The following is a 22,092-nucleotide window of genomic DNA, read 5'->3' on the forward strand; positions in this document are numbered from 1 at the left end:
CATAGAGCATTTCAGTCTATTTGATAAAAAGAAGATGAGTGGCGGTTGAATTGAATGTTTGAAATGGTCATTTAGATTGATTGGAATTTTTCCAAAAAATAATGAGTTTGATTTCAATGAAAAAGAATGGGCTGAATGAGAAGAAATTGAAAAACAAGGTCAATCGATAGATTTGTACAAGTAAGAAGGGAAATTCTAGCTGTATATAACTGTGAATAGTTTACAGAATAGTAGAAGAAAAATGATTAAGGCAACTACCACGAAATGATCAATTTTGAAGACTCTATCGTACGCGGCGTGGAAAATTGTCAAAAAACGTTTTTTGAAGCAACATTTTAAAGACTATCGTATGCAATGACATGGCGTCTGCCAAAGAACCAGATCATAGCGCCTGATATCGCTGCAACTAGGGGCACTACAGTAAAGATGAGAGCAAAGGGGAAGTTTTGTTTGTCGGAACATCTAAATCCGTCAAAACCGTCGTCGCACTTTTTCTTTGTTCAACGCTGCTGGGTCTCTAGGATCCAATTAAACGGTACGTGTATTTGCATGGCTCTTCATTTGCGGCCTCTTGAAACAGAAATCTAGGCCTTACTTAATCTCTCGAAAAAAGCTTCATTCAAGGACTCAGACATTTACTTTTCGACGGATGAGGAAGATCGCATGAATTGTAAGACTGTTGCCATTGACGACAATTAAATGCCAGATGACTGCCAACAGATCTATTATATTCAGGTCGTCATTAAAGAATCTTCTTGAAGAGAAGCTCTTTCAAAAGATGACGATAATGATTGCGGTTGTTCAAAGAGCCCTTTCTATTTTTCTAAACTTGAATGATTGAAAAACTTTGCTTAAGTAGCGAAGATTGAACCGGAATTATTTCTGTGTTGGAACTCAGAGAAGTCTTCTAAGGGGTTCTCTCTTTCAAAAATACTTTTTGATTTCCAATTCTCAAAAATCATTGAAACGAAGAAAAATGAGGCTCTTTCTCTAAGCAAATAACGGCTGACGACAAAAGCGGCAGCAAAGCGCCCAAAGCGCAAGCTACTCGTAAAAGCTGTTCATTGTATTCTGAGGGGTTTTAACTCCAAATCCATTAATATCAGGATTTGCTTCTGCGAGTGCGCTCTTTTGAGCAGTTGAACAAGTTCCTGACAGTTGAAGACGCCTGGGCCTGCGTCGACGCATTGGGAGTTCTCTGGACAAGTATCTACAGGTGATTACGTTAGTCTCTGTCAACAAAAACGCATGTTCAAGGGAGGAGCGTCCTCAGATTAGACAAATTTATAGTCCACCAAATATTGACCGAGAATTTGCTCTGAGCTTGAACGAAATACTTACAGTTGTTGAAGGGTGAATCATTCTTCTGGTAGGCGCAGAAGCTCGCCTGTCCTTCACATTGGCGGTAGGACTTGGAGATATGATCATCTTCTTCCCAAGCAGCAAAGGTCTTTGTGCTATTCGTTGTGAAGTCTTTTACAGTCAACGCGCCGGGACATGTACAATCCAATCTCAGTGTTCTGAAGTGGAGTCAGATGCAATTTATGGCCGGGAAACCGCAATTTTCTGCCTCTAATTTCTTTTCTTTTTGTTCTCCGAATTACACTCGTATTTCCAACAAAAGTAACAATCGCCAAGGAAAAATCTCTTTTTAGGAAGCATTTTTATACGAAGAATAACTCGAGAAAAAAACACTCGACGTTTGGGTCCTAATTTGTTTGATGATATCAGTATAGAAATTATCCGCGTCGTCTTTGGAGATGAGAGAGCAAGCAAAGTGCGGATTATACAAATAGTGACATTCCAGCGTAACGAAAACAGCGCCAGCAACAATAGCGATTAGAGTCTCCGTTCAAATAAGACTGCCAGTTAAATAACCACAGCTAATCACGGATCTCTCTTTACACACAATTGTTGGCGACTGTATCCTTATGATGTTCACAAAAATTTCGAAAAGCGTAAATATTGGGGCTAATCGCCTTAACAACTTTTCCTAGAGGGGTCCTAGCGGCGTCCTTGACCCCTTAGAACAGACTTACACTGTGGACAACTGCAGGGCATTAGCAAGGTCGGAATTATTCCTCAGAGGACATGGTACATCTGCTTTTGTCCTGAAGTCTAAAAGCTCCAGAATACTGATGTCTTCGACGTCCACGGAGGTAGCGTTCTCGCAGAATGAAAAAGACGCACCAACGGTCTTGTTTTTACTGTTTTGACAGAAGGACCCTCGTTTACTAAAGAATATATCAATCGGTTAATTCAGTTGAAAGACGTTTTACCTTCGTAAGATGCTTCCTTCTACAGTTTCACAAAAAGACGATAGAATTTCCAGGTCCCCACACTCTTCGCTGTCATTCTGTGCTCCAACGAACACCAACAGTACCGAAATCAATAGTCTCATTCTAAAAGTATTTGGTTTGAAAACTTGGTTAAATGGTCACTCAAAGGTTTCCCCGAGTGTATTCCCAGATCGAAAGTGCCGCAGAAACGTGAACATTTAATGATCTGATGATTCCTTTCTGTGGGATTTCTAGCACCACGTCCAACAAACCAATAATGTGCGCTGGAATGCCTTCTCGTTCATTTCCGAGAACTACCACACATTTTTTCGGGAAGTTGAACTAAAAGAAAAAGTTTTAATTTCATGATCTATCTAAGTCAATATGACACCTCTTCAATCGAAATAGAATTCGCAGTTTGCTCGAGTCCAGCCAAGCAGTAGCCCTTATTCTTCATCGACATCAACCACTGTGGGATGTTACGCGCTTTAACTTCCTGGATGTCAATCCATTTCATCGCCGTCACTGCCAAACTAGTGTAGTCTTTTGCCTTCACTTTGGTATAGATTTTGACATCAACAAAGAATCTTCGAAGAGTCAAGAATTAAAATTTAAATACCATGGTTCCTTTAATACAGACAGATTGTCAAAGGTAAGAGACTCAGCTCCAAAAACTTCCGCTGTCCTTGTAATTCCACCAAGATTATTTGCTTTGTCTATCAGCGAGGCGCATATCACCAATCCTTGTGAAAATGAAAGTTAGTAGACTTCCGTAAGCAACGAACAGAAAGTGGTATTTGGACAGTTCTCTCACCTTCGCAACTTTTCTTTTCAAGCTCAATGTCCTGAATCCAAGGAGTAATCTTCTGCTGAACATCCGTCACCCCAGGCTCAGTTTTAACATCAGCATTTGGTGTCTTGTCTCCGGATTCATTCGCCGCCTTCCATTTTCTTTCTGCCCATCTGTCCATTTGTTTTTCGAAGGGCAAGTTAGTCCGGTGCGACACTTAAGAAGAACACTTGAAATGACTATGCGCAGGCTTGTTTCCTCCTTGTTTGCTCAGAGGGAGTTTAGATAAGATGATCCGAAAAGTAATCTGGAAACACTATCAAGGCGATTCGCACTATTTACCAAGAAATCAACGCTGTCGCATATGTCAACAACTATCGATTTATAGCTAAGATAAAGAGAAAGTATCAATGCAATGAAACTTACGTTCTTGCAGAAGTGGCAGACTTATCAGGTTCTTTTCCTGTGAGCCTACAGAAAGAGGTATCGAGCGGAATATGCCAACGAAAGAAAGATCGTCCATGACATTTACTTCCGAAAAGAACATATTTCCCATGACTTTGTCGACCTGGCGTCCTAAACTGCCTCGCTCCTTTTGCGAGTCTGAAAACTGCACATGCCGTCCTAGAAACGGAAACATTTGATTGATTGCCACTCCTTGCGCAGGGTCGTTCTGAGTGCTCTTGTAGAGTTTGTTGACCACTGCAATGGCGTGAATCCTCACGTTGATATTGCTGCATTGCTGCAATCGGAGGGATTGCTCAAGAAACTTCATCGTAAATTGTGGGATCTGAGAACGGAAGTATTAATTTCAATTCACAGGGAGATTTGCTATTTACTTTGACGCTGATACAAAACAGCATGCCAACCACGAGCACGGAGGAAATCGAACCGCTATAGTTGAGAAACTCATCGTCCTTAAAAAATTCATTCAAACAAAAATAATGCATACAAATTACCTCCAGGATTTGATCAATTTTCTTCCATTCCTCGGTACTGTATGTAATTAACTTTGCCAGCGATATTTGCTGCAACATTCGGACTGACGGTTCTTCTTCATTTGACAATGTATTTAGGATCGCATCAACGAGTTCGGATATCGCGTCCGTCTCCTTGAGCTTGATGTTTTCTTCAATAAGTTGAGTGACGAGCAAGAGAATCGACTGCCAGCAGCGTTCTCTTGTCAGATGTGTGGCGGAGTTTTTATGACACGTTTGTTTCCTTTTTGTTTCCCTAATATGCTCTTTTACAAGCATCATGATGACATCGTTAGGAGGACACTCATTACACAAAACTTCGTCTTTAATATATCGGAGAATAAGATCGACCCCATACTTGCGAACCATCATCATTTCTGTTAGAATGTCAACTTGATACTCGTTTTGTGGAATGTCTTTTAGTACACCTTGTTCTTCAAGCTCGTCGACTTTTCTAGCAGTGTGGAGTTCAACAAGAACATCTTTATTGAATCCAGCTCCTGAAGTCAAAGCAGCAAAAGTCAGAAAGGGTTTGTGGTCGGGATAAGCACAGTAACGAGCATACTTAGAGATGATTGGCAGTATCATCCCATGTCGAGTAGCAGCCTTGTCTTGTATTTCTTTGAAAAGTTTTTCCATCACCAAGTCTGCAAATCGACTAAAAAAGGAGTCTTCGTGCATCAACACCCTCGAAAACAATTCATAAAGTTGATGGCAGTGACGACTTCCGAAATTCGCCTTGATTTCTCTCCATAGAGCCCATATGAAATCGTCTATTCCGTCATTCCGTTCATTACCAACATTCCGATATATATTATAACAATCAGGGTTGTCTAACGTCCTGAGAAGACTTTCCACCACTGGGATCTAAATGACCTTCATTGCATTCGATAAATTCGACTCTCAAGTACCTGTCCAGTAATGTCAACCGTCGAGAGTGCCTCCAAACTTTCAGCAACAGTAGCTTCGTGTTTCAATAAGCTTGCACATTGCCAGGCAAGCTCTACGGCTCCTTTTTGGTCATTGCTCGATGAATTGCAGATTCGAAGCGGAATTTGAAGAACATCTTTTCCGGTGAAATTTGGGATAATTGGGACATCGTCGCTCATCTTTTCGAGTAAGAACTTGAGAGTTTTCAGTGCCATTATTACGAAGTGAGAGTACTTATGTCGAACATTAGAGTTCAGAATCAAAGGGACTAGCTGCTGGTTCACGAGAGTCCTTCCGCCAGGCTCGAGGGAAGAGAGGTTTGCTTCACATGCTGCGAGGAGTAAATCGAAAGTGCTAAAATCTGCATCAAGATTTCTGATATTTTCCCATCGCTGGAAGAATTTGATCAGGAGTTCGAAGAGAGACACAGTAATGGCGTCAAAAGTCATTCGTGGCTTCAAGTGGATCATCTCTCTGTAGCGTTTAAGAGTGGATGTGATGAGAGAAAAGGTTTGTGCGTTTTTAGGGTCCAGCTCAAGCCGCTTCGTTTCCAGTTGAAAATTGTCAAAGACTGAACGATGAAGTAGCTGGCTAGTGTAAGGACAATTCACGGTTTCTTCTGGCGGCGCGAGAGGTCTTGCAAGGGAGTAATACGATAGACTACCAACGTCTGCATTAAGCTTCATCAGCAAAGCTTTCTTCAGGAGTTCATCAAAAACCATTTGGTCTACAATTTTTATGATCAGTCTTTGGGTAGCACACCGAACTTTCAAATGGTGCTTCTTCGTTCTCTCATAAAAAATTATTTCAAGCCGTTCCAACATCTTATGAGTTACATCTGGTAATTCATGCTTTTCTGAAATCCGCGAAAGAAGATCTTTTTCATTCGATATACTAAATATCCAGTAGAACAATGGCGTCGGGGACTGATTGAAGTTTGATAATGATTCAACGACTGAAGGAAGAAGTGATTCGTTGTTTTGTAAAAATGTCCTCATGTACCGCGCCATTTTCGGCTGATTGAATTCGCTTCCGTCCAATGCTTCTTCCTCTACATATAAACCTAGCTGAGATGTTGTTGGAATAAGACAGTCGCTAACGAAATAATGCGTCCCATCCGAAGATTCCATCTCCCGCATATTCATCAACACTAACTTGCAGAAAGATGCGACTACTTTCTTGTTCTCGTGGCAAAAAGACCGTCGAAAAGGCAGGAATTTAATGAATGGTTCAATTTTCTTGTTTTCAAGCCACTTGATGAATCTGTTTTGGTGCGTGTCGACGATGTGTTGTTGATTTTCCTCTAAAAGCATGAGCATAGAGAGGAGTTCCTTCTCATCCACACCATCACTAAAAATCCACTCCCAATCCTTAAGTCTCTTTTGCAATAAGTTGTACAGTAAACTTTGCGCTTCTTTACGGTCCACAGCGCTTGAGGAGACGAAAGCTTCATAACATTTATTGAGAACACTGCAGTCATACAACTTGTAAAAATGCGGGAACAGCGCGAGGTGCGCTGAAATGGATGGGTATTGATGGAATTTTATCAGTTCTTCGAGATGGTTCCAGAGGCGGGAATCTTCATGTGTCAATGTTCTTCGTAAGAAGCCATTAATTGCCTGAATAAATGCACGGGAGACAATATCATTGTTTTCGATATAGATGAAGATGATTTCACTCGTAAAATGACAGGCCTTCTTGTTGAACGCTTTCGCCGCTTTTTCCAACTCGGTAAAGAGACAAATCAGGGCGGTCAGGTTCTGGTCATCAAGCAAGCGATTTATAAATGGACGATAGTGGTTCTGTATTAATGGATTTGTAATTGAATATATCCTCACGAAATTGATGACTTTTGTAAACTTGATGAATGACTCCTCCTTTGCCAGAAACTCCGCGTATTCAATGAGTGTCTGTTCCGACTTATCATCTATCAGAGGACGCTGGCGAGCCAAAGAATTGTAGTCCTTATTTTTTGTTCAATTAGGTGCGTCGTTATTTCCCTGCATAACTGGTAATTTACGAACAATGCCTTGACATCGAAAAACTCCTCGATAGTTATGCCTCGCCCGTTCGTGAGAGCTAGTACTCTTTTTCAATAATACTCATCTAGTGCATCACTCTGAAGAAGGAATGACATTTATTTCACGGACGCACAAGTGTTACTTTTACTGTATGAGATCAACAGGCAAAACACTGTATATTTAGAACTCGGAACATCGTTATATAGATTTGAAATAAATTAGGAAATTTGAATTTTTCGAATTTCTTCAAACTTCGAGGGAAATGCCGGCGGCCTCTTGTCTTCGGACGTCTTCGGCAAATCGTTCCTCGAGGTAAGGCTTGAACCACCGGATAAGACCTGAGGAATATTCATTAAAGAAATTCTCCGCCAAATATTGATTACCTTGGGCTGGCCATGCAGCACCGTCGGCGAGCGCGCAAATAGTGTTTCCTTCGACCTGCTTCGAGATTTCCCAGAGCTGTTCGATTTCCTCGGGTCCTCGAGACTGTCCGAAAGTCCATCGCTTGAGGATGTCGTTCATCCATGAAACGCCTTCTCGGCAGGGAGTGCACTGACCGCAAGACTCGTGCTTGTAGAACTCCATCAATCGCCAGATACATTCGACTGGATCATCGTCCTTGTCTATCGGAAAAGTTGAGTATTAAAAAATTAATTGTTGACTTACTCATGACGATGAGAGCGGCAGTGCCAAGACCAGATGGAGCAGCGGCAAGAGCGTCGAAGTCCATCATAATATCGTCACAAATGTGCTACGAAATCGTTATCATTTGAAAGGCTAAAGAAAGAAATAACCTTGGGAAGAAGGGGAGTGGAGGAACCACCGGGAATGACAGCTAGCAGGTTGTCCCAGCCGCCCCGGACACCACCGGCGTGCTTTTCAATAAGTTCCTAAACAAATGATAAGGAATTCCGAAGTAGAATCGAAGGACTCACTCTCATCGGGATGGACATGGTCTCCTCAACGGTGCAGGGAGTGTTAACGTTTCCGGAAATATTGAAGAGCTTGGTGCCAGTGTTTCGCTCTCGTCCGAAGGAGGCGAACCAGTCGGCTCCTCGTCGGCAAATGGTTGGAGCAACGGCGATAGTTTCGACGTTGTTGACGGTGGTAGGGCAGCCAAAAGCGCCGACGGCGGCGGGGAATGGTGGCTTCAGTCTGGGCTTTCCCTAGTAAAATCCATGGTATAGAGATTTGAAAATGATGCCTTATGTGTACCTGCTTTCCCTCGAGAGATTCAATAAGCGCGGTTTCTTCGCCGCAGACGTACGCACCAGCACCTCGCTGGACGTAAACGTCAAAGTCGTAGCCAGTGCCGCAAGCGTTCTCGCCGAGGTATCCCTTGGCGTATGCCTCTCGCACAGCGTACATTAAATTGGAGGTTTCGTTGTAGAACTCTCCGCGGACGTAGATGTAGGCAGCTCGAGCACCCATGGCGTAACCAGCTACCAGGCAGCCTTCGATGAGCTTGTGAGGGTCGTGTCGCATAATATCTCGATCTTTGCAAGTTCCTGGCTCTCCCTCATCGGCGTTGACAACAAGGTACTTAATTTGAATTAGGGAAGATCGGAAAGAAAATAATGATTTTACCTTTGGTCGACCATCGGTGACAGGGACATTCATAAAGGACCACTTGAGACCAGTGGGGAAACCGGCACCACCACGTCCTCGAAGGCCGGAATCCTTAACCTCCTGCTGGATCCATTCGGCACCCTTGAGGATGATCTCTTTCGTCTTGTACCAGTCGCCTCGAGCTTCGGCACCCTTGATCGACCAGTCGTGGAAGCCGTACAGGTTTGTGAAGATTCGATCTGTTGAAGAATAAATAAACGAAAAGGACTTCTATTTGATTTTTACCTTGATCCTTCATGGGCGCATTGTTGATCACTCCGGACGCCCTGGCCGAAGTGCGGGCCGCAGTCTTTGCGATCCGATTCAGCATTCTTCAATTTTCAAAAGTTAAGCTCTTACAAAAAAACTATCCGTTGATTTTGAGGCTCTCTTTGCTGAGCGGGTTGGGTTTTTCTATTTTTTCGCCCCTAGGTAATCGTGGGTAAGACCTTCCCAGACCGCGGTAAAGAAAATTCTCGAGCTGTTACGTAACACCCAGTCATTTTAATTCAAAAGGAAAAATCTTTTGTACTATCAGTATGGGGGTGATAAGGGTCAAGTGTGATGACTCAACGCTTTCTTATCGCCTCGTGTTAAAAAGTACTAAATAAATAGTGCGAGAAATTTTAAAGTATCACCATCTAATGCGGTTAAATTAACAAAATAGTGATCTTGATTTACTAAAATTAATATGACTACCATGAATACGGAAGGAAAATTACTATTTTTAATCTCACGGTATGAATTTATTAAATTTTTAATTAAAAAACTAAAGACAATTTATGAAGCTCGTTCTTAAGAAATTTAATGTAAAATTAATTTTCTCGGAATATAAATTAAAGTGCACGTGATTGACTGTTCAAGATTATGCTGAGAAAGTGTTCTGTCCAATTTCTCTATCAGAAGAAAAAGTCTGTTGATGAGGTCGATTCGAGGTCGGATGGTTCGGTCCTCTTGGCGCCGCCCATTGGCTAAAATCACAAAAGCGCGAAGGAAAGAAGCGGGGTCCTAAGAAAAAAAGGGAGGATATTCTGCGCTTCTTTTTCTTCATGAAAACGTCTTATTCTGCCTATTTCTAAGTTTCTGTCAGAATTTTCCATGTTAAAAAATTGCCTTACAATGAGAAAATCTTGATAAAATGGTTATTGAAATGAAATGGTATATTTTTTAATTGCTGCAAAACACGCTCCTCATAATAAAAAAGATTGTATGGAAACTTGAATGAATCAATTGAACGTATATCCATTGCATTTTTGAATCTAGAAAGTGTGCCGAACGGAGCTAGGAAAGTTGCGGGGCTGATCATGAATCTTTGGAAGAACATGGATCTTGAGCGACGAAAACGCCAAAAAGATATAGGCTCTGCTGGTTCTGCAATTAAGTATATTAAAAAAATGACTGCTCAGGCGTATAATCACGAATTTTCCTCGAATGCAGGTTCTTTCTTTTCATGGGGGGACAGAAAACGATTAGCGTTTTCTCTCTAAAGAACCAGGAATAGCGACGCGGGATATCATCATTTTCGGCGGCTACCAGGCTGGGAAAAGCTCTGTCATTCGAACTTTACTCAACGAAGATGCTCCTACGGAAAGTACAGTTGGTCTTAATTACTCGTACTATCGAGCGAAGAGCCGGAATAATGAGGCAAATAGTCATGGGTTCCATTTTATAGAACTTTTGTGTAAATTTGCAGAAGAAAAAAAACTCAAAGAAACCATCTTTTTATACACAAATCGATACCCAAATATAAAGAAATTTCAATCTTTGGGAAATCGGCGGCGAACTCAACTCATCCGGGCGAAATATGGCTTTAGTTCCACTGAAGCATTCTACGAATATCGTTCTCGTTCTAGTCTTGGATTTGGCCACTTTGTCGCAAGTAGAAGATCTGGTTAAGAAGTTGGGAAAGTTCAGCAGCGCGATAAAGGAGAAAAAAGTCAAGCTGGCCATTGTGGCGAATAAATACGATCAGTTCAGGAAATGATTTCGCATTTTTAAAAATAGAGAAGGATGATCTTAGAATTTCAAGCATTTTTTAGCAAATTCTGATTTATAAAATAAAAAATCATTATGAAAGTTCTTTGAAAAGCGACGTGAAAGCAGCTGTGAACGAGTTTCTAAAAGTTTCTTCGAAGTATCTCAAGGCTTCGTTGATCCAATGCTCGTGCACTCAAGAATCGCAAAAGACCATCCTCCGGCGCTTCTTCCAGAGCGAAGTGTTCCACCTCTCGGCTGTATCTTCCCTCTCGGAGTCGTCGACGGACAATTCGCAGCCGCTGGTTCTTCTTCAGGGAGCACAGAAAGTCCAAGTGACGAGTACTGTCGATTCCGCCGCCATTGAACTCTCCCAAGTCGTCGAGGTAACGTTCCGCGCGCTACAATTCATGTATCGAATGTAATTTAAACAGAGAAGCCGCCAGCGGCTTTGAGTAAAAAAAAATACTAAGCCGAGCGCGGCTGTAACGATTCATTTGAACAAAGCCGCAAGTGGCTTTTTGTCTATCAGTTAGATTTCGTTAAAATAGTAAATAGCATAGAAAGATCTCCTAATCCATCATTTTTCAATTCGGTGTTGAATAATTTGAATTTTCTCCGCTTGAAGAATCAGACGTTGTCATTATTTTGACTGTCTAGCAGAAAGCTCTAGCTGCTAGGGATATTTATGGAGCGCCTTGCTTGATGCCAAATTTAAACTGTTGTTTCTAGCAAGAGAGAATAAAGTCTTCATCGATGAATCAACGCCAGCCGGAGAACATGGACAACTTCGCGGACAGCGAAATCGACGGCGCCGTAAGGCACTTCCACAACCATCGCGAGTACTCCAAACTCGCTCAACTCCAGTTGAGCTAAAAACGAAAGCGTCTTCTTTCGTCGTCATTTTCTTTATGTTCTATTTTTCTACTTCAACAGCTACTTTTCTATGAGAACGACATTTTTATATGTTTTCTAAATACGGTTCGAAAGAGTTTTCTTTAGATTCTTGGCGTAATGGCGGATTTGACTGGACCAAAAGCGAGCTTCATCAAACTTGTCTCTTCTGACGACCATGAATTCATCATCAGAAAGGATGTTGCTCTTACCAGTGGCCATGACCGTGGATAAATACATTTTTCATAACCTTTTTTGTTGAATTACGCGTATTTTTCAACGTCTAAAGAACGATCAAAGCGATGTTGAGCGGCCCCGGCTCGTTTCAGGAAAATGAAACGAACACCATCAAATTTCAGGAAATCCCCTCTCATGTTCTGAATAAAGGTAGCTTATTCTTTCTTCTCCTAATCTATTTACTCGAAGTCTGCCACTATTTCACGTACAAAGCACGGTACACCAATTCTGCCATGGAAATTCCGGAATTCCCGATCGCCCCCGAAGTCGCACTCGAACTCCTCATGGCGGCCAATTTCTTGGACTGCTAGCTTCGTTTCCACCGTTCAAAACAATAACTCAACAACCGCCAGATAAACGTGAATTATTATATTTACCCTTTGTTTTATTTTGTTTTGTATTCTATTTCAAGCAGAGTTCAAAATTAGTTTTTTTCCTTCTCGCTGAACACCTCTTAATCTTCCTCTTACCAAGATTCGATATCTTTTATTCACCTTAAACATGTATTTTTCTGTAATCCTTGCTGACTCGATAGCTTTAGAATGGAATACGAAGGGTTGGAAATACTTTTAAAAAGCAAACATGATCTTGAAGTGGAAACCATCGCTGGGAACTTGACTGCACCAGTCCTAGAAGCCTTTCCGAAAACTGCGAAACTGATCGACTCTCCTTTCAGTGGTCTTCAAATACGACTGAAGCTGCTCGCGGAAATAGCCCAGTCCGCTTCTGAAAGCAAAGACTTGATTGTCTCGGCGGACATGCTCGCATACTCAAAACTGCTACTAGAACAAGCGGTCGTTTTTGCAATTTCTCCGAACTTAAGGTGCGCTTTCATATCCTGCTCAATGATATAGCTTTTAAATTAAGTAAAGGAATTGGAATTCCAGTTGAGAAACGACTGAAGATGCATGAAAAGTCAGTGTTCAAAGTTGATTTTCAGCGAAACAAAGATCCAAGCGCCGAAGTGCTACATATGACATTGGAGAGTATGTACGACATTTTGACATCCAAAACAATGTTTGCTCCGTCCGCAAAACGATTAAGCATAGGATTGGTTTTGACTGTTTAAATATTGTTAATAGTGGTCATCTATTGACAATAGACTATTGTTCGCACTGATCTAAAACCCCCCAAAAAGACATCCTCTGTGCATGCATACAATTGGGCTTTGGACGAAAGAATGATGCGCAAAATGACAACGAGATGTTTGCAACGCGCGAGCAGGGTCTTTCAGCCCGAAGAATGCTGCTGTCTTTTTGTGACAGCACTCCACTCACGCTCGTCTTCCAAGAACTGTGTCTCATCATGATTGCAGAAAAGCAATCCGAAGGAAAGTGGGGCCCTCGGACTTGGTTCAGAGCTGGTTGCAAAAAGATTATTCAGCGATGCATGAAACAGGAAAACGCACTCTCCGCCTTCCTCGATGCTCTCATGGGTCCAGAAAGCGTTCTGATGAAAACTCCCCAGCCGATTTCGTCAATCAAATTGTACGTTTCTTTAGCCGGCCCACTGGATAGCGAAGATAAATTTGAAGAAATGAAAATACTTTTGGAGGGAGCCGACAACCTTGAACCAAATCAAGCACTTTTTCTATCCGTCGTCATCGCTCAGCAGAAGCTTTATAAACTTATTACTTTCGATGAAGACAACGCGTCCTCGAGCATGCGCAGAATAAAGACCGTTCTCCAGTGTCTGCCTAAAGATTCAGACATCGGTGGCTTGGAAGAGGTCCACCAGTTCGCAAAGAAACAGACTAAGGTTATTTATCAATACGCTATCGTCTTGGGGCAGAACTGTATCGAAGGCCAAACTAATTACGACACCGCCTTCGAAGTTCTTCAAATCCTCTCATCCACGGATATCCTCAGCCTCGTTCACTCCAGAGCTGAGTTTTCCTACAATTTCGATTTCACAAGAGTCCCTCCAAAGCCATTCAACGGAGATGTTGAAATCCGGATTTTGGCGGAACTCATCCGCCAAACAAGTCGCAACTGCCGTCTTGATATTCTAGTCGATTTGTTGAAATTTTCCTTTCGTTCAACAGATATGGAGTACAAGGAAGCTTACTGTCTCCTGTTAGGGGCATTTTTGGAAACATCGCCGGAATTCGTTGTTGAGCTGATGAATAACGAAGAGAACATTCCTCAGATTTTAACAGTTTGTGAACTGATCTTTCCGCACGCAGATGATTCTGACCTTCGTCAGTTCATCCTCTCCATCGTGGCCCTCCTTCTTTCAGACTTGGTTGGCTATTCGCTTGCTACGAAGAAGCAGGTCCGTGAGAGAATGGCCCCCATTATCACTCAGCTCATTCACTCCGAGGAGAATGCGGAGGTATTGCGCACCGCGAAAGATATTCTGACGAAAGTCCTTACCTTCGGCCAGACGCAAAATGAAACGAAGAAAAGCCATGAAGACGAGTGGAAATCAACAGGCAAGGAAAATCTATCGCATTCCAAAGACAAGAAAATGACTCTGAGAACTTGGGCAGAATATTTGGACTCGAATGAAATACCGCTTCGTAGTGGAGCGATAAGAGAACTCACATCAGCTCTTCAAAAGAACGCGCTCCCGGATGATCTCTCCGAAAAATTAGAAAAGAACTGCATGCTAGTTTTGCAACTGAAGACGGAGCCGTTTTTATTTCTCTCTGCTGTGGAGGCATTGTGCCAATTCGCTCTCAAGCGAAAAGAAGTCTTTGATCATCTGGTGGATCTTCTCAGAACGCAGGCGTCCAGAAATCCTGAGTTAGCTGTTCAAATCGGAGAGGTACTTTCCCGAACATGCAAAGGACTCGGGGATATGGCTCCTTGTTACGCAACAACCCTTATTCCAGTTCTTTTGTCGATTGCTTCTGCCAAAAATCTCGACAACATGATAATAGCGAGTGCGATTTCTACCGCCAGTGATCTACTGCCTCTTTGTAAATTTCTCCTTCATGACATACAGGTTTCGCGAAACGATTAGAGAGCAATTTTTTGAGAGCTGGTTTTAGTACGAAGTCGGTGCGGCTATTGTTGGCTTCCTTTCGCCAACAGTCGACGAATCCGTTCAAAAGTCCGCTTGCGAAATGGCAAAACAGATATTTACCGCTATCGGGCCTCGATTCTCGACTTTCACGGACGGAATCGTTCTCGAGGTCTATCGAGCGCTAAAGAAGATTGTTAAAGATCCCCTTACGTCAAAATGGCTCTATAACAGCGCTGCTCTGGCGCTGGAGTCCGTCGACCAGGCTGTGAAAGATTACCTGACTCCATCACAGAAAATGGAAAAGAAAATTCAAGTCTTGGATTGACAACCAAGCAATTCCAGTCAAAATGATTCCGCAGCTTACTTTTATGTTTCTTTTAAGATTGTGCCATGTTTTATCGCGTTGAATAGAGAGGCGCACTTGTCGGAATTATGAACTCAGCTCCCCTCAGTATTCGGCGACGCGCATGTGGAATCAACCCGAGGCGCGCTCAGCACCAACTAGAATGCATCGCTGAAGATCATCTAGTTCGAGGCCAGAAGACAATAGAAGCTAAGTTGCCTGATCACACGAAGAGCACTTATGCCATTGCTTTCTCTGCATGTGGCAAATACTGTGCTACTTCTACCGGTAATGGCACACTTTAGTTGTGTCCATAATTTTTCAATTCAAGGGGATCACAATGTTCACGTAATCGAGCGAGCAACGGGGAAGCTAGTGAAAACCCTAACAGGTCATCCTCGGACTTGCTGGTCGGTCGTCTTCCATCCCAAAAATCCAAAGCTCATTGCATCCGCTGATCTCAGTGGAGAGGTGCGCGTCTGGTGCGTCGATACGGGAGAAGGGCCCGTCTGGAGACGCGTTAGAGGCGTCGTGGAAAGAGAAACGAATAGGTAACCATTTCGCATTTTTCGGTTTGCTTGAGTTGCTTCGTAGTAGCGAGTCGCTACTTGATTTTCATCATGCGAATCAAAAAATCATGAATAACTAAAAATACTTTTTAGCGAATTCATTGAAAACATAGAAAACATTCCTCCTCCTGACGAGGAGGAACTGGGGTAAAAAAGTAACAATCATTTATCATACTTGCATGCTTCACTTAATTTAGCTCGGCACACTGCACGCATTTACAAAAAGTGAACTCGTAAAACAATTTGAATCAGCTGTGCCGGGATAAATCGAATTTTAAAAAACGATGAGTTTCAGTAAGAAATGCTAGTCAATCTTTGAGTAAGGGATGATGGACCCATTCTTATTGAAGCTTATCAAATACCCGTATAAAACTATATTTAGGGTATCGGTATGCTTTCATCCACGAGACAATGTGCTAGCTATAGGTATTAGCAATGAATTGCACTTGTGGGATTGGTGGGAAGACTTTAAGCCTTTTGTCTCTCTCAAAACAGGTTCTGACGCAGAAAAATATTATTCTGCCGTTTTTCGCCGGATGGAAAGTATGAGTCCAATATCTTGAACCATGTTCCTACTTTCACCTTTAGACAACTTATCACTGCCATCAGTAGCGCTCCAGAAACTGCCTCTCCCCAGCCCCCAGACCCTTTTCAAGAGATCATAACTCATGCAGATCCGATCGTCTTGACCCGTGAAAATACTCGTGCCCAGTTTTCCGCTATGGGTTCAAAAGCATTTCTTTGTTTTTGATCATCACAAGTATAAAGCTTATATTTGAATCCGTAATAGAAAATACAAGCCAGCAGCCCTCCACGAGCACAAATGTGGACGAGACAAATATGAGACAAACCTCGAGGACGCGTGATACGAGTCCTTTACGAGTGACGTCCCCGCGAAATTCTCGGATTTCGCCATTCCATCGGCGTCATCATCGAACAAATCAAAATCAAAACCCCCTCGGTCAGCAGCCCTTTTCACTGACTGTACCTGGTGCGAATGTTGCTCCTGGCGATTGGGGAGCCAGCGTCCCTCCAGGAATGGATAAATTGTTTTTCAACCGATCTGATTTATGAAAGAAAAATATTTTTTTTATCACTCACTTGAGCTTCAATTACATATGGGCATCTAGAGGACCTTACATCGGACATGCAAGACAGAGGTGACGATTTGTAATCACGAAATCATTTGTCAATGATTTTTAGCCATTCCAGGAACTATTTACCCACTCGGAAACTCAAGAGCGATTCCGTTACTCAGGCCCAATTATGTTACATCAGGCGACGATGGCGTTAGCATCGAGCAACTTATCGGCTCGCGTACTCTTCAAAGGTAGTTCTACCACTTACGAATCCATGTAATTATTTCTAAGGGCGTTTGTAAGGGATTTCGCCATGCACTTACAGTACGATCGCCACCGTCCACGCGAAGAGAAAAAGAAGCTGTGCAGGCTGCAGCTATGGGACTTCGATCCGCAAAATCTACCAGAAATATCACTACCAAATGTTGGTCATCTTCTCTCCCGCGTCAAGCTCAACAACGACTCTTCAGTTTCCATCGCAAAAGATTTCAGGTAGCAGCATACGTATTACAGCAGTCCCTAACTTTTCTTCAAGTCAAATCGCTTGCTTCGTCCAGGAGCAGAGCGGGAGAGAACATCACTACTCATCGATTTTCTCCAAACTGACACTCGTCGTTATCTCTCTGCGCCCGAATAATCTAGGAGACACGCTTTGGTCGAGGAACTTTGGAAACGACGCGTTATGTGTCTCGATAAGGTAAGTGATGAAAAACTATCGGAAATAACCAGTGACTCCAGTCCAATGAATAACTATCTCGCAATCGGAATGAAAGTTCGAAGAATGAGCTTTCCGCCGCGGAATGTCCCGCTGATTGAATTCTATTCTATGAACGACTCCACCCGGGCTGTTTCAACGATGACGGCGGACTTGAGCTCCAACTTTAGTAGCCGAAACCAACAATTCGTCGTTAACACGATTGCGTTCATGCCCACGTATGTGGTTTTAGATATTTAATTTATAAACATATCCTTTAGACCAGGGCAAGGGCTACTCTACGGCACTTCAACTGGAAAACTGTGTCTCGTGGTTCCAGATTCTGCGAAAGAAAACTCGTCCGAAACTGAGGACCCTCTGAGCGAACGAGAACGTCAGGAGCAACGAGCGGAAAGCAGAGATAACCTCCGCGCGCGGCTACGTTCTGCACAACGTCAGGATAGGGTTTTATTTTCATAAGTTCATGTCTATTTAAGAAATAAACGTATAAACATTGACTTGAATCCTTACCAGGCATCAATCCGAAATACGACTTCCTATCTTCGTCTGGGCGAGAACACAGTTTCAGTCACTCCTGCATATTCAAGCACGCGTTCGCGGGCTATTTCCGTTATGAATCGACTTGATACTGCTCGTGGCATTCTTCGACGCACAACGCAAGATCCACTTTTGTCAAGTGGTTCTATAACCGAGTACAGGCCTGTCACAGTTCAGTTGCAGTCTGGTCAAAACGTACGTATCACGGTCTTGGAAACTTTGATAGTACTTTCCTTGGTAAAAAAATATTTCTCAGGGTGAGATCGGAATTATAAGACGAGATGTTTCGCCAACATTACTTAATCCTCCGAGTCGGTCTTCATCGGAACGAAACGCCATTTTGAACCGGAATGCTCCTGCGCAATTTAGCTCTCCTTTGTCTCAACGTCGTCGAACTCGGCGAAGGTCAGCAGCGTCTTCCAGATCATCAAGCGCACCTCAACGATCGAGAAGACGCGCGGATGTCCCTACTAATATCGCAGATTATTCTGCATACATCGAACAGATAAGGCTTGAAAGCGTGGCAAGGGTAGCTGCGGCGAGACAGGAAGCGAGGTTAGCCGCTGAGGCCAGGCGCGATGCCAGTACGAACACCGATTCGAGTTCAGCAGAACCCTCCAGGACTTCAAGAGCATCTACTTCAACCTCCTCCCAGCAACCTACTCGATCATCTGCTCGACTGAGAGAACGACGAACATCACCTACTACTCAAGCTCAAACCAGGCGGCAGCTGATGGAGAATTTACGTAGAAATGCGGAAAGTTCTGGCACTCAGCAATTGGATATCCAGGCCTTACAGCGAGACTTGATAGAACAACGTGCTCAACTTGCGAGGCAGCATGCGATCCTAGTAGAACATCAGCGCATGAACAGTCGCCTTAGGAGACGAGTCGTCCATCAAGAGCGGTTAGATGAGTTGATGGTACGTTCCGTTTTACTTTTATTTAAAATGATTGAAATCTTAGAGAATCACTGATGACGCGAGGAACAGTCTTACTTCGCTAGAGCCTGTTCCCTTATTCGCGGAAGATGTAGGATTTAACGTTCACCCAGCACATTCTCCACCTACAACGTTGACGCCGCAAACGATCGCTCCATTTCCAAGAGAAGAGAATTCGGGACCGGCTCCTCCTGCAACTATCGCCCAGTCGACCGATCAGGCGGCTGGAGCGCATATTATCGATCCCAATGTTCACATGCGACTTCTGGAAATTGAAAACGCTTTGAACAATCCAACTTCTTCATCGCCCACGAATCCGTCAGAACCTCCACACAGCGACCGTTAGTTTTTCAACAAAGGTGCCGCCACTCCCAGCTTGCTGTGTAAAAATTCCTTGCCAAGTATTTTCCCATCTTAAAACAACTTTCAACTTATTCAAAAATAAAATTCAACTATTCCTGTACTCTCGAACGGATAAAAATGAAAATGCATTTTCAGCTGAAGAAAATCAATTATTTTTTGATCTCTTAATTACCTCCTTTATTATTTTAGAACGATAGCTAGAATGGACGCCGGCAATAACAAAAAGTTTTACACTCATTCGAAAATCGAAGATTGGCGGAAGAATATTCATAGAGGGCAGAATATACCAAATGATGACGAACCTTCAATCTCTGCCACTAATAATAGCAACACTATCAGTAGTGAGATGATGGATCTCTATGAATCGTAAGTAAATTTGGAATATTTATGAGAACCCTTTAAATCCATTTTTAGAATGGACTCAGTTTCTGTCATCGAGTCCTCTGCCGACAGAGCAACAAAGAGGATGCAACAGGCGTTAATAGTATGGTTCATCAGTAGAAATATCTTATAAACCTTTACTTAGGCACACTGCGAACGAGAGAGGTCCTTAGACAATTTCCGAAGGTCAAGAAGATCTGGTTCGCTCCTGAAGGAATGTTAAATTTTCTAAATATGTATCTTTGATCAAGAAAATATAAGAGTTAATAGAAATTTTAATCGAGACAAGGATTTGATAAATTTAATTGCCTCCCACCATCCCTACGGGTTCGAGGAAAAAAACTTGGAGGACATAATGATGGCATCAGAGGAAATAAGAAGAATGGCAAAGAAAATCATCGCAACGTTCGATGTCGACGAAAACAAGCCTCCAAATGGCGAGTACATCCTCTGGAATCTTAACGGCCTCATCGAAATAATAAAGACATGCTGCGTCTACTCCGTGTCAAGAAAATCATCCACCGTTGGTTTTCAACCGAGGAAATTTGATCGAAAAATTTCTACATCGATTGCCGATCGCATGATCTACCAAGAAGACAACTTCATGAATGCCAACGAGGAAATAGTCTTTACAGCAGACTGCTATTTCCATCGCCTTTGTCTGATCCTCAATGATGCTCGAATCATATATGGATCTCAAAAGCCAACAATCAACAGACTCGCTCAGACACTACGAGCGGACCGTGTGGCATCAAGTCTTCTCGTCAAATTGTTCTCTCTCTTGGATGGATCGGAAGAATTACGAAGGGAAAATAAGCAAACAAGAGTTCATCAGGGGTACGATGCGTTTACTGTTCTCAGGTGGGCTCTTTCAAAAACATTTCTCTTTAGCAGACGAAATTTAGACTGCCCTATCAATATCCGGAGTCGATCGCTGAAGGCCACGAAGAGATGCTTTTGTACTTGGTAACAAGTCCGTATGCTTCCCATTTGAAAGAAATGGCCGCATATAAAGATCGCTCTGCTCAAAACATTGAAGAGATAGCCATCGTCGCGTAAGTAAAAGAAAATGGACTTTTTTATCCTTGATTCAGACCCGGTCTGGCGTCAACACCGCAATTTATTTGGGAAAAAATAACGAACGAAACTGGTCCGTCTCTTGAAAATTTTGAATTGGAAACTATCGCGACTGATCAAGACCAGAAATTGTGGCGAGAAGAAAAATGGAAAATATTCGAAGAGGCGAAGTATCGCGATGAAGATGGCAAAACTTTTTTTGCTAAACGCTCAGTCGGGGTTCCTTGTCAGCTGTCGAAAAATGGCTGTAAAAATACGGAGGAGCACCGACGACGAATACTATTTGATGGAATCGGAAATGACTAAAAAGCTACAGAAGTTCGCTGACGAGCGACGAAAAGAAATCGGAGGAATGAATTCTAGTCGACCGACTGTATCACTACCGCCGCCATACGCTGTTCGAGGAAGAGAACAACATCTCAAGCCCAATATGTTGCTGCTTAAATGTACTGAAGGTATCGAGGCGGTCGACCGAGTAATCATTCAACACGGAAAGTGGTTTGACCTCAACCATAGATCATACTTTGAAAGAAGGCGATTCTTTTTCGAATCCGCGCCCGGGCTAAAACCTACTCGCCATCAGAAGTTGATGAATAATGACGATTACCGGCTTTGGTGTTACTATGTAGATTATGGTTATCACGAGGAGGTAGATGTCGGAGATTTGTATTTTCCACCTAAATTCGCCTTTCAGGTCAGTCAGCTAAGACTCCATCATTTTGATTGTTCTTTCAGTGCCCAGCGACCGCCCTACCGATTCTCATGGCTGATATTGAAATCAAAGACGATCAAGAACTAGCGATGGCGAGCAAGTTTTGTAGCGACATAAACTGGAGCGTCTGTCATAGATATTCGTATCTATTGGGCTTTGTAACAGATAATAGAAGTGATCCTGATGAATATCCGGTGTTCCACATTAAACTTTTAAAGGAAACACTCGTCGACGAAGAAGGCAATGATTCCGTTCCGATCGTAAGAATTATACTTGTTTTTTTTCATTTAACTTTCTTATTTAGGGACTTTTTTCACGGTTAGATGCCGTTAGAGGGGGAATGAATGGATGCGAGCCTTACTTTGCGGAGGACTACACCAACTATAGGATAGCGTCTTTTTCGAAGAAATATGACTACACTTGTCATCCAAGACAAAGACGCTGAAGAACATACACATCAATTTATACTAAAATCCTGCTAAATTTGAGTTATACAAAATGTCTTCAATTGAATTCCGTTTCAAGTTCTTACTTTCTATGTAGCTATAAAACAAACATATTTATAACTGTCATAATACTGCCCACCACTCAATGAACAGTTTTGACTCAGTTTCTTCAAAGCCTTCACTGTGAAGGCTTCACAAATAAACAAAAAGATCTCAATCATTTGGTGATAAGTAAAAAGAACGCTTATCA

The 22,092-nt window shown here is 42.6% G+C and overlaps 8 protein-coding genes across 12 annotated transcripts; 5 read left to right on the forward strand and 3 right to left on the reverse strand.

Annotated features, from left to right (window-relative positions):
* Nucleotides 1-50: 50 nt before the first annotated feature.
* LOC145706882 (all-trans retinoic acid-induced differentiation factor-like) lies at nt 51-2,403 on the reverse strand. Its single transcript, XM_081784341.1, has 5 exons — nt 2,280-2,403; nt 2,040-2,234; nt 1,342-1,520; nt 1,152-1,210; nt 51-488 (listed from the first exon to the last, which is right to left on the reverse strand). Exons 1-5 carry the CDS (start codon nt 2,399-2,401, stop codon nt 336-338), a joined length of 708 nt encoding a protein of 235 aa, XP_081640467.1. The 5' UTR covers nt 2,402-2,403; the 3' UTR covers nt 51-335.
* A 38-nt stretch (nt 2,404-2,441) lies between these two features.
* On the reverse strand, nt 2,442-7,098 carry LOC145706871 (uncharacterized). The gene is made up of 9 exons (XM_081784325.1): nt 7,006-7,098; nt 4,958-6,940; nt 4,029-4,913; nt 3,909-3,986; nt 3,496-3,859; nt 3,094-3,285; nt 2,906-3,022; nt 2,671-2,828; nt 2,442-2,621 (listed from the first exon to the last, which is right to left on the reverse strand). Exons 2-9 carry the CDS (start codon nt 6,293-6,295, stop codon nt 2,442-2,444), a joined length of 3,312 nt encoding a protein of 1,103 aa, XP_081640451.1. The 5' UTR covers nt 6,296-6,940; nt 7,006-7,098.
* A 29-nt stretch (nt 7,099-7,127) lies between these two features.
* Nucleotides 7,128-9,005, reverse strand: LOC145706876 (NADH dehydrogenase [ubiquinone] flavoprotein 1, mitochondrial-like). Its single transcript, XM_081784331.1, has 8 exons — nt 8,852-9,005; nt 8,585-8,805; nt 8,213-8,539; nt 7,933-8,163; nt 7,792-7,887; nt 7,664-7,748; nt 7,381-7,620; nt 7,128-7,335 (listed from the first exon to the last, which is right to left on the reverse strand). The coding sequence occupies exons 1-8, from the start codon at nt 8,934-8,936 to the stop codon at nt 7,244-7,246; spliced, it is 1,377 nt and encodes a 458-aa protein (XP_081640457.1). The 5' UTR covers nt 8,937-9,005; the 3' UTR covers nt 7,128-7,243.
* Nucleotides 9,006-11,570: 2,565 nt separating this feature from the next.
* Nucleotides 11,571-12,227, forward strand: LOC145710630 (elongin-C-like). Its single transcript, XM_081788424.1, has 3 exons — nt 11,571-11,690; nt 11,762-11,860; nt 11,900-12,227. The coding sequence occupies exons 1-3, from the start codon at nt 11,594-11,596 to the stop codon at nt 12,019-12,021; spliced, it is 318 nt and encodes a 105-aa protein (XP_081644550.1). The 5' UTR covers nt 11,571-11,593; the 3' UTR covers nt 12,022-12,227.
* Nucleotides 12,228-12,852: 625 nt separating this feature from the next.
* LOC145706406 (uncharacterized) lies at nt 12,853-15,037 on the forward strand. The gene is made up of 2 exons (XM_081783804.1): nt 12,853-14,659; nt 14,706-15,037. Exons 1-2 carry the CDS (start codon nt 12,914-12,916, stop codon nt 15,003-15,005), a joined length of 2,046 nt encoding a protein of 681 aa, XP_081639930.1. The 5' UTR covers nt 12,853-12,913; the 3' UTR covers nt 15,006-15,037.
* Nucleotides 15,038-15,066: 29 nt separating this feature from the next.
* Nucleotides 15,067-16,524, forward strand: LOC145706408 (activating molecule in BECN1-regulated autophagy protein 1B-like). Of its 3 annotated transcripts, XR_014134684.1 has the most exons (6): nt 15,067-15,311; nt 15,355-15,574; nt 15,686-15,739; nt 15,975-16,135; nt 16,181-16,310; nt 16,382-16,524. XR_014134684.1 is itself a non-coding variant. In XM_081783807.1 (5 exons), exons 1-5 carry the CDS (start codon nt 15,113-15,115, stop codon nt 16,255-16,257), a joined length of 711 nt encoding a protein of 236 aa, XP_081639933.1. In that variant the 5' UTR covers nt 15,067-15,112; the 3' UTR covers nt 16,258-16,311. The 3 variants fall into 3 exon arrangements, 1 of the variants encoding a protein (XP_081639933.1); XR_014134685.1 differs by lacking the exon at nt 15,686-15,739; XM_081783807.1 differs by lacking the exon at nt 16,382-16,524 and having other exon boundaries at nt 16,181-16,311.
* On the forward strand, nt 16,433-19,386 carry LOC145706405 (uncharacterized). 2 transcript variants are annotated; one of them, XM_081783802.1, is made up of 10 exons: nt 16,433-16,626; nt 16,697-16,752; nt 16,796-16,922; nt 16,963-17,163; nt 17,207-17,368; nt 17,410-17,604; nt 17,647-17,821; nt 17,897-18,118; nt 18,180-18,845; nt 18,889-19,386. In XM_081783802.1, the coding sequence occupies exons 1-10, from the start codon at nt 16,433-16,435 to the stop codon at nt 19,207-19,209; spliced, it is 2,319 nt and encodes a 772-aa protein (XP_081639928.1). In that variant the 3' UTR covers nt 19,210-19,386. The 2 variants fall into 2 exon arrangements, with proteins under 2 accessions (XP_081639928.1, XP_081639929.1); XM_081783803.1 differs by having other exon boundaries at nt 16,805-16,922.
* A 13-nt stretch (nt 19,387-19,399) lies between these two features.
* On the forward strand, nt 19,400-22,045 carry LOC145706407 (uncharacterized). Of its 2 annotated transcripts, XM_081783806.1 has the most exons (7): nt 19,400-19,592; nt 19,641-19,710; nt 19,753-20,468; nt 20,513-20,662; nt 20,702-21,378; nt 21,420-21,656; nt 21,701-22,045. In XM_081783806.1, the coding sequence occupies exons 5-7, from the start codon at nt 20,863-20,865 to the stop codon at nt 21,839-21,841; spliced, it is 894 nt and encodes a 297-aa protein (XP_081639932.1). In that variant the 5' UTR covers nt 19,400-19,592; nt 19,641-19,710; nt 19,753-20,468; nt 20,513-20,662; nt 20,702-20,862; the 3' UTR covers nt 21,842-22,045. The 2 variants fall into 2 exon arrangements, with proteins under 2 accessions (XP_081639932.1, XP_081639931.1); XM_081783805.1 differs by lacking the exons at nt 21,420-21,656; nt 21,701-22,045 and having other exon boundaries at nt 20,702-21,062.
* Nucleotides 22,046-22,092: the final 47 nt, after the last annotated feature.

This window comes from Oikopleura dioica, chromosome XSR (assembly GCF_907165135.1).
Source record: "Oikopleura dioica chromosome XSR, OKI2018_I68_1.0, whole genome shotgun sequence".
Lineage (NCBI taxonomy): Eukaryota > Metazoa > Chordata > Appendicularia > Copelata > Oikopleuridae > Oikopleura > Oikopleura dioica.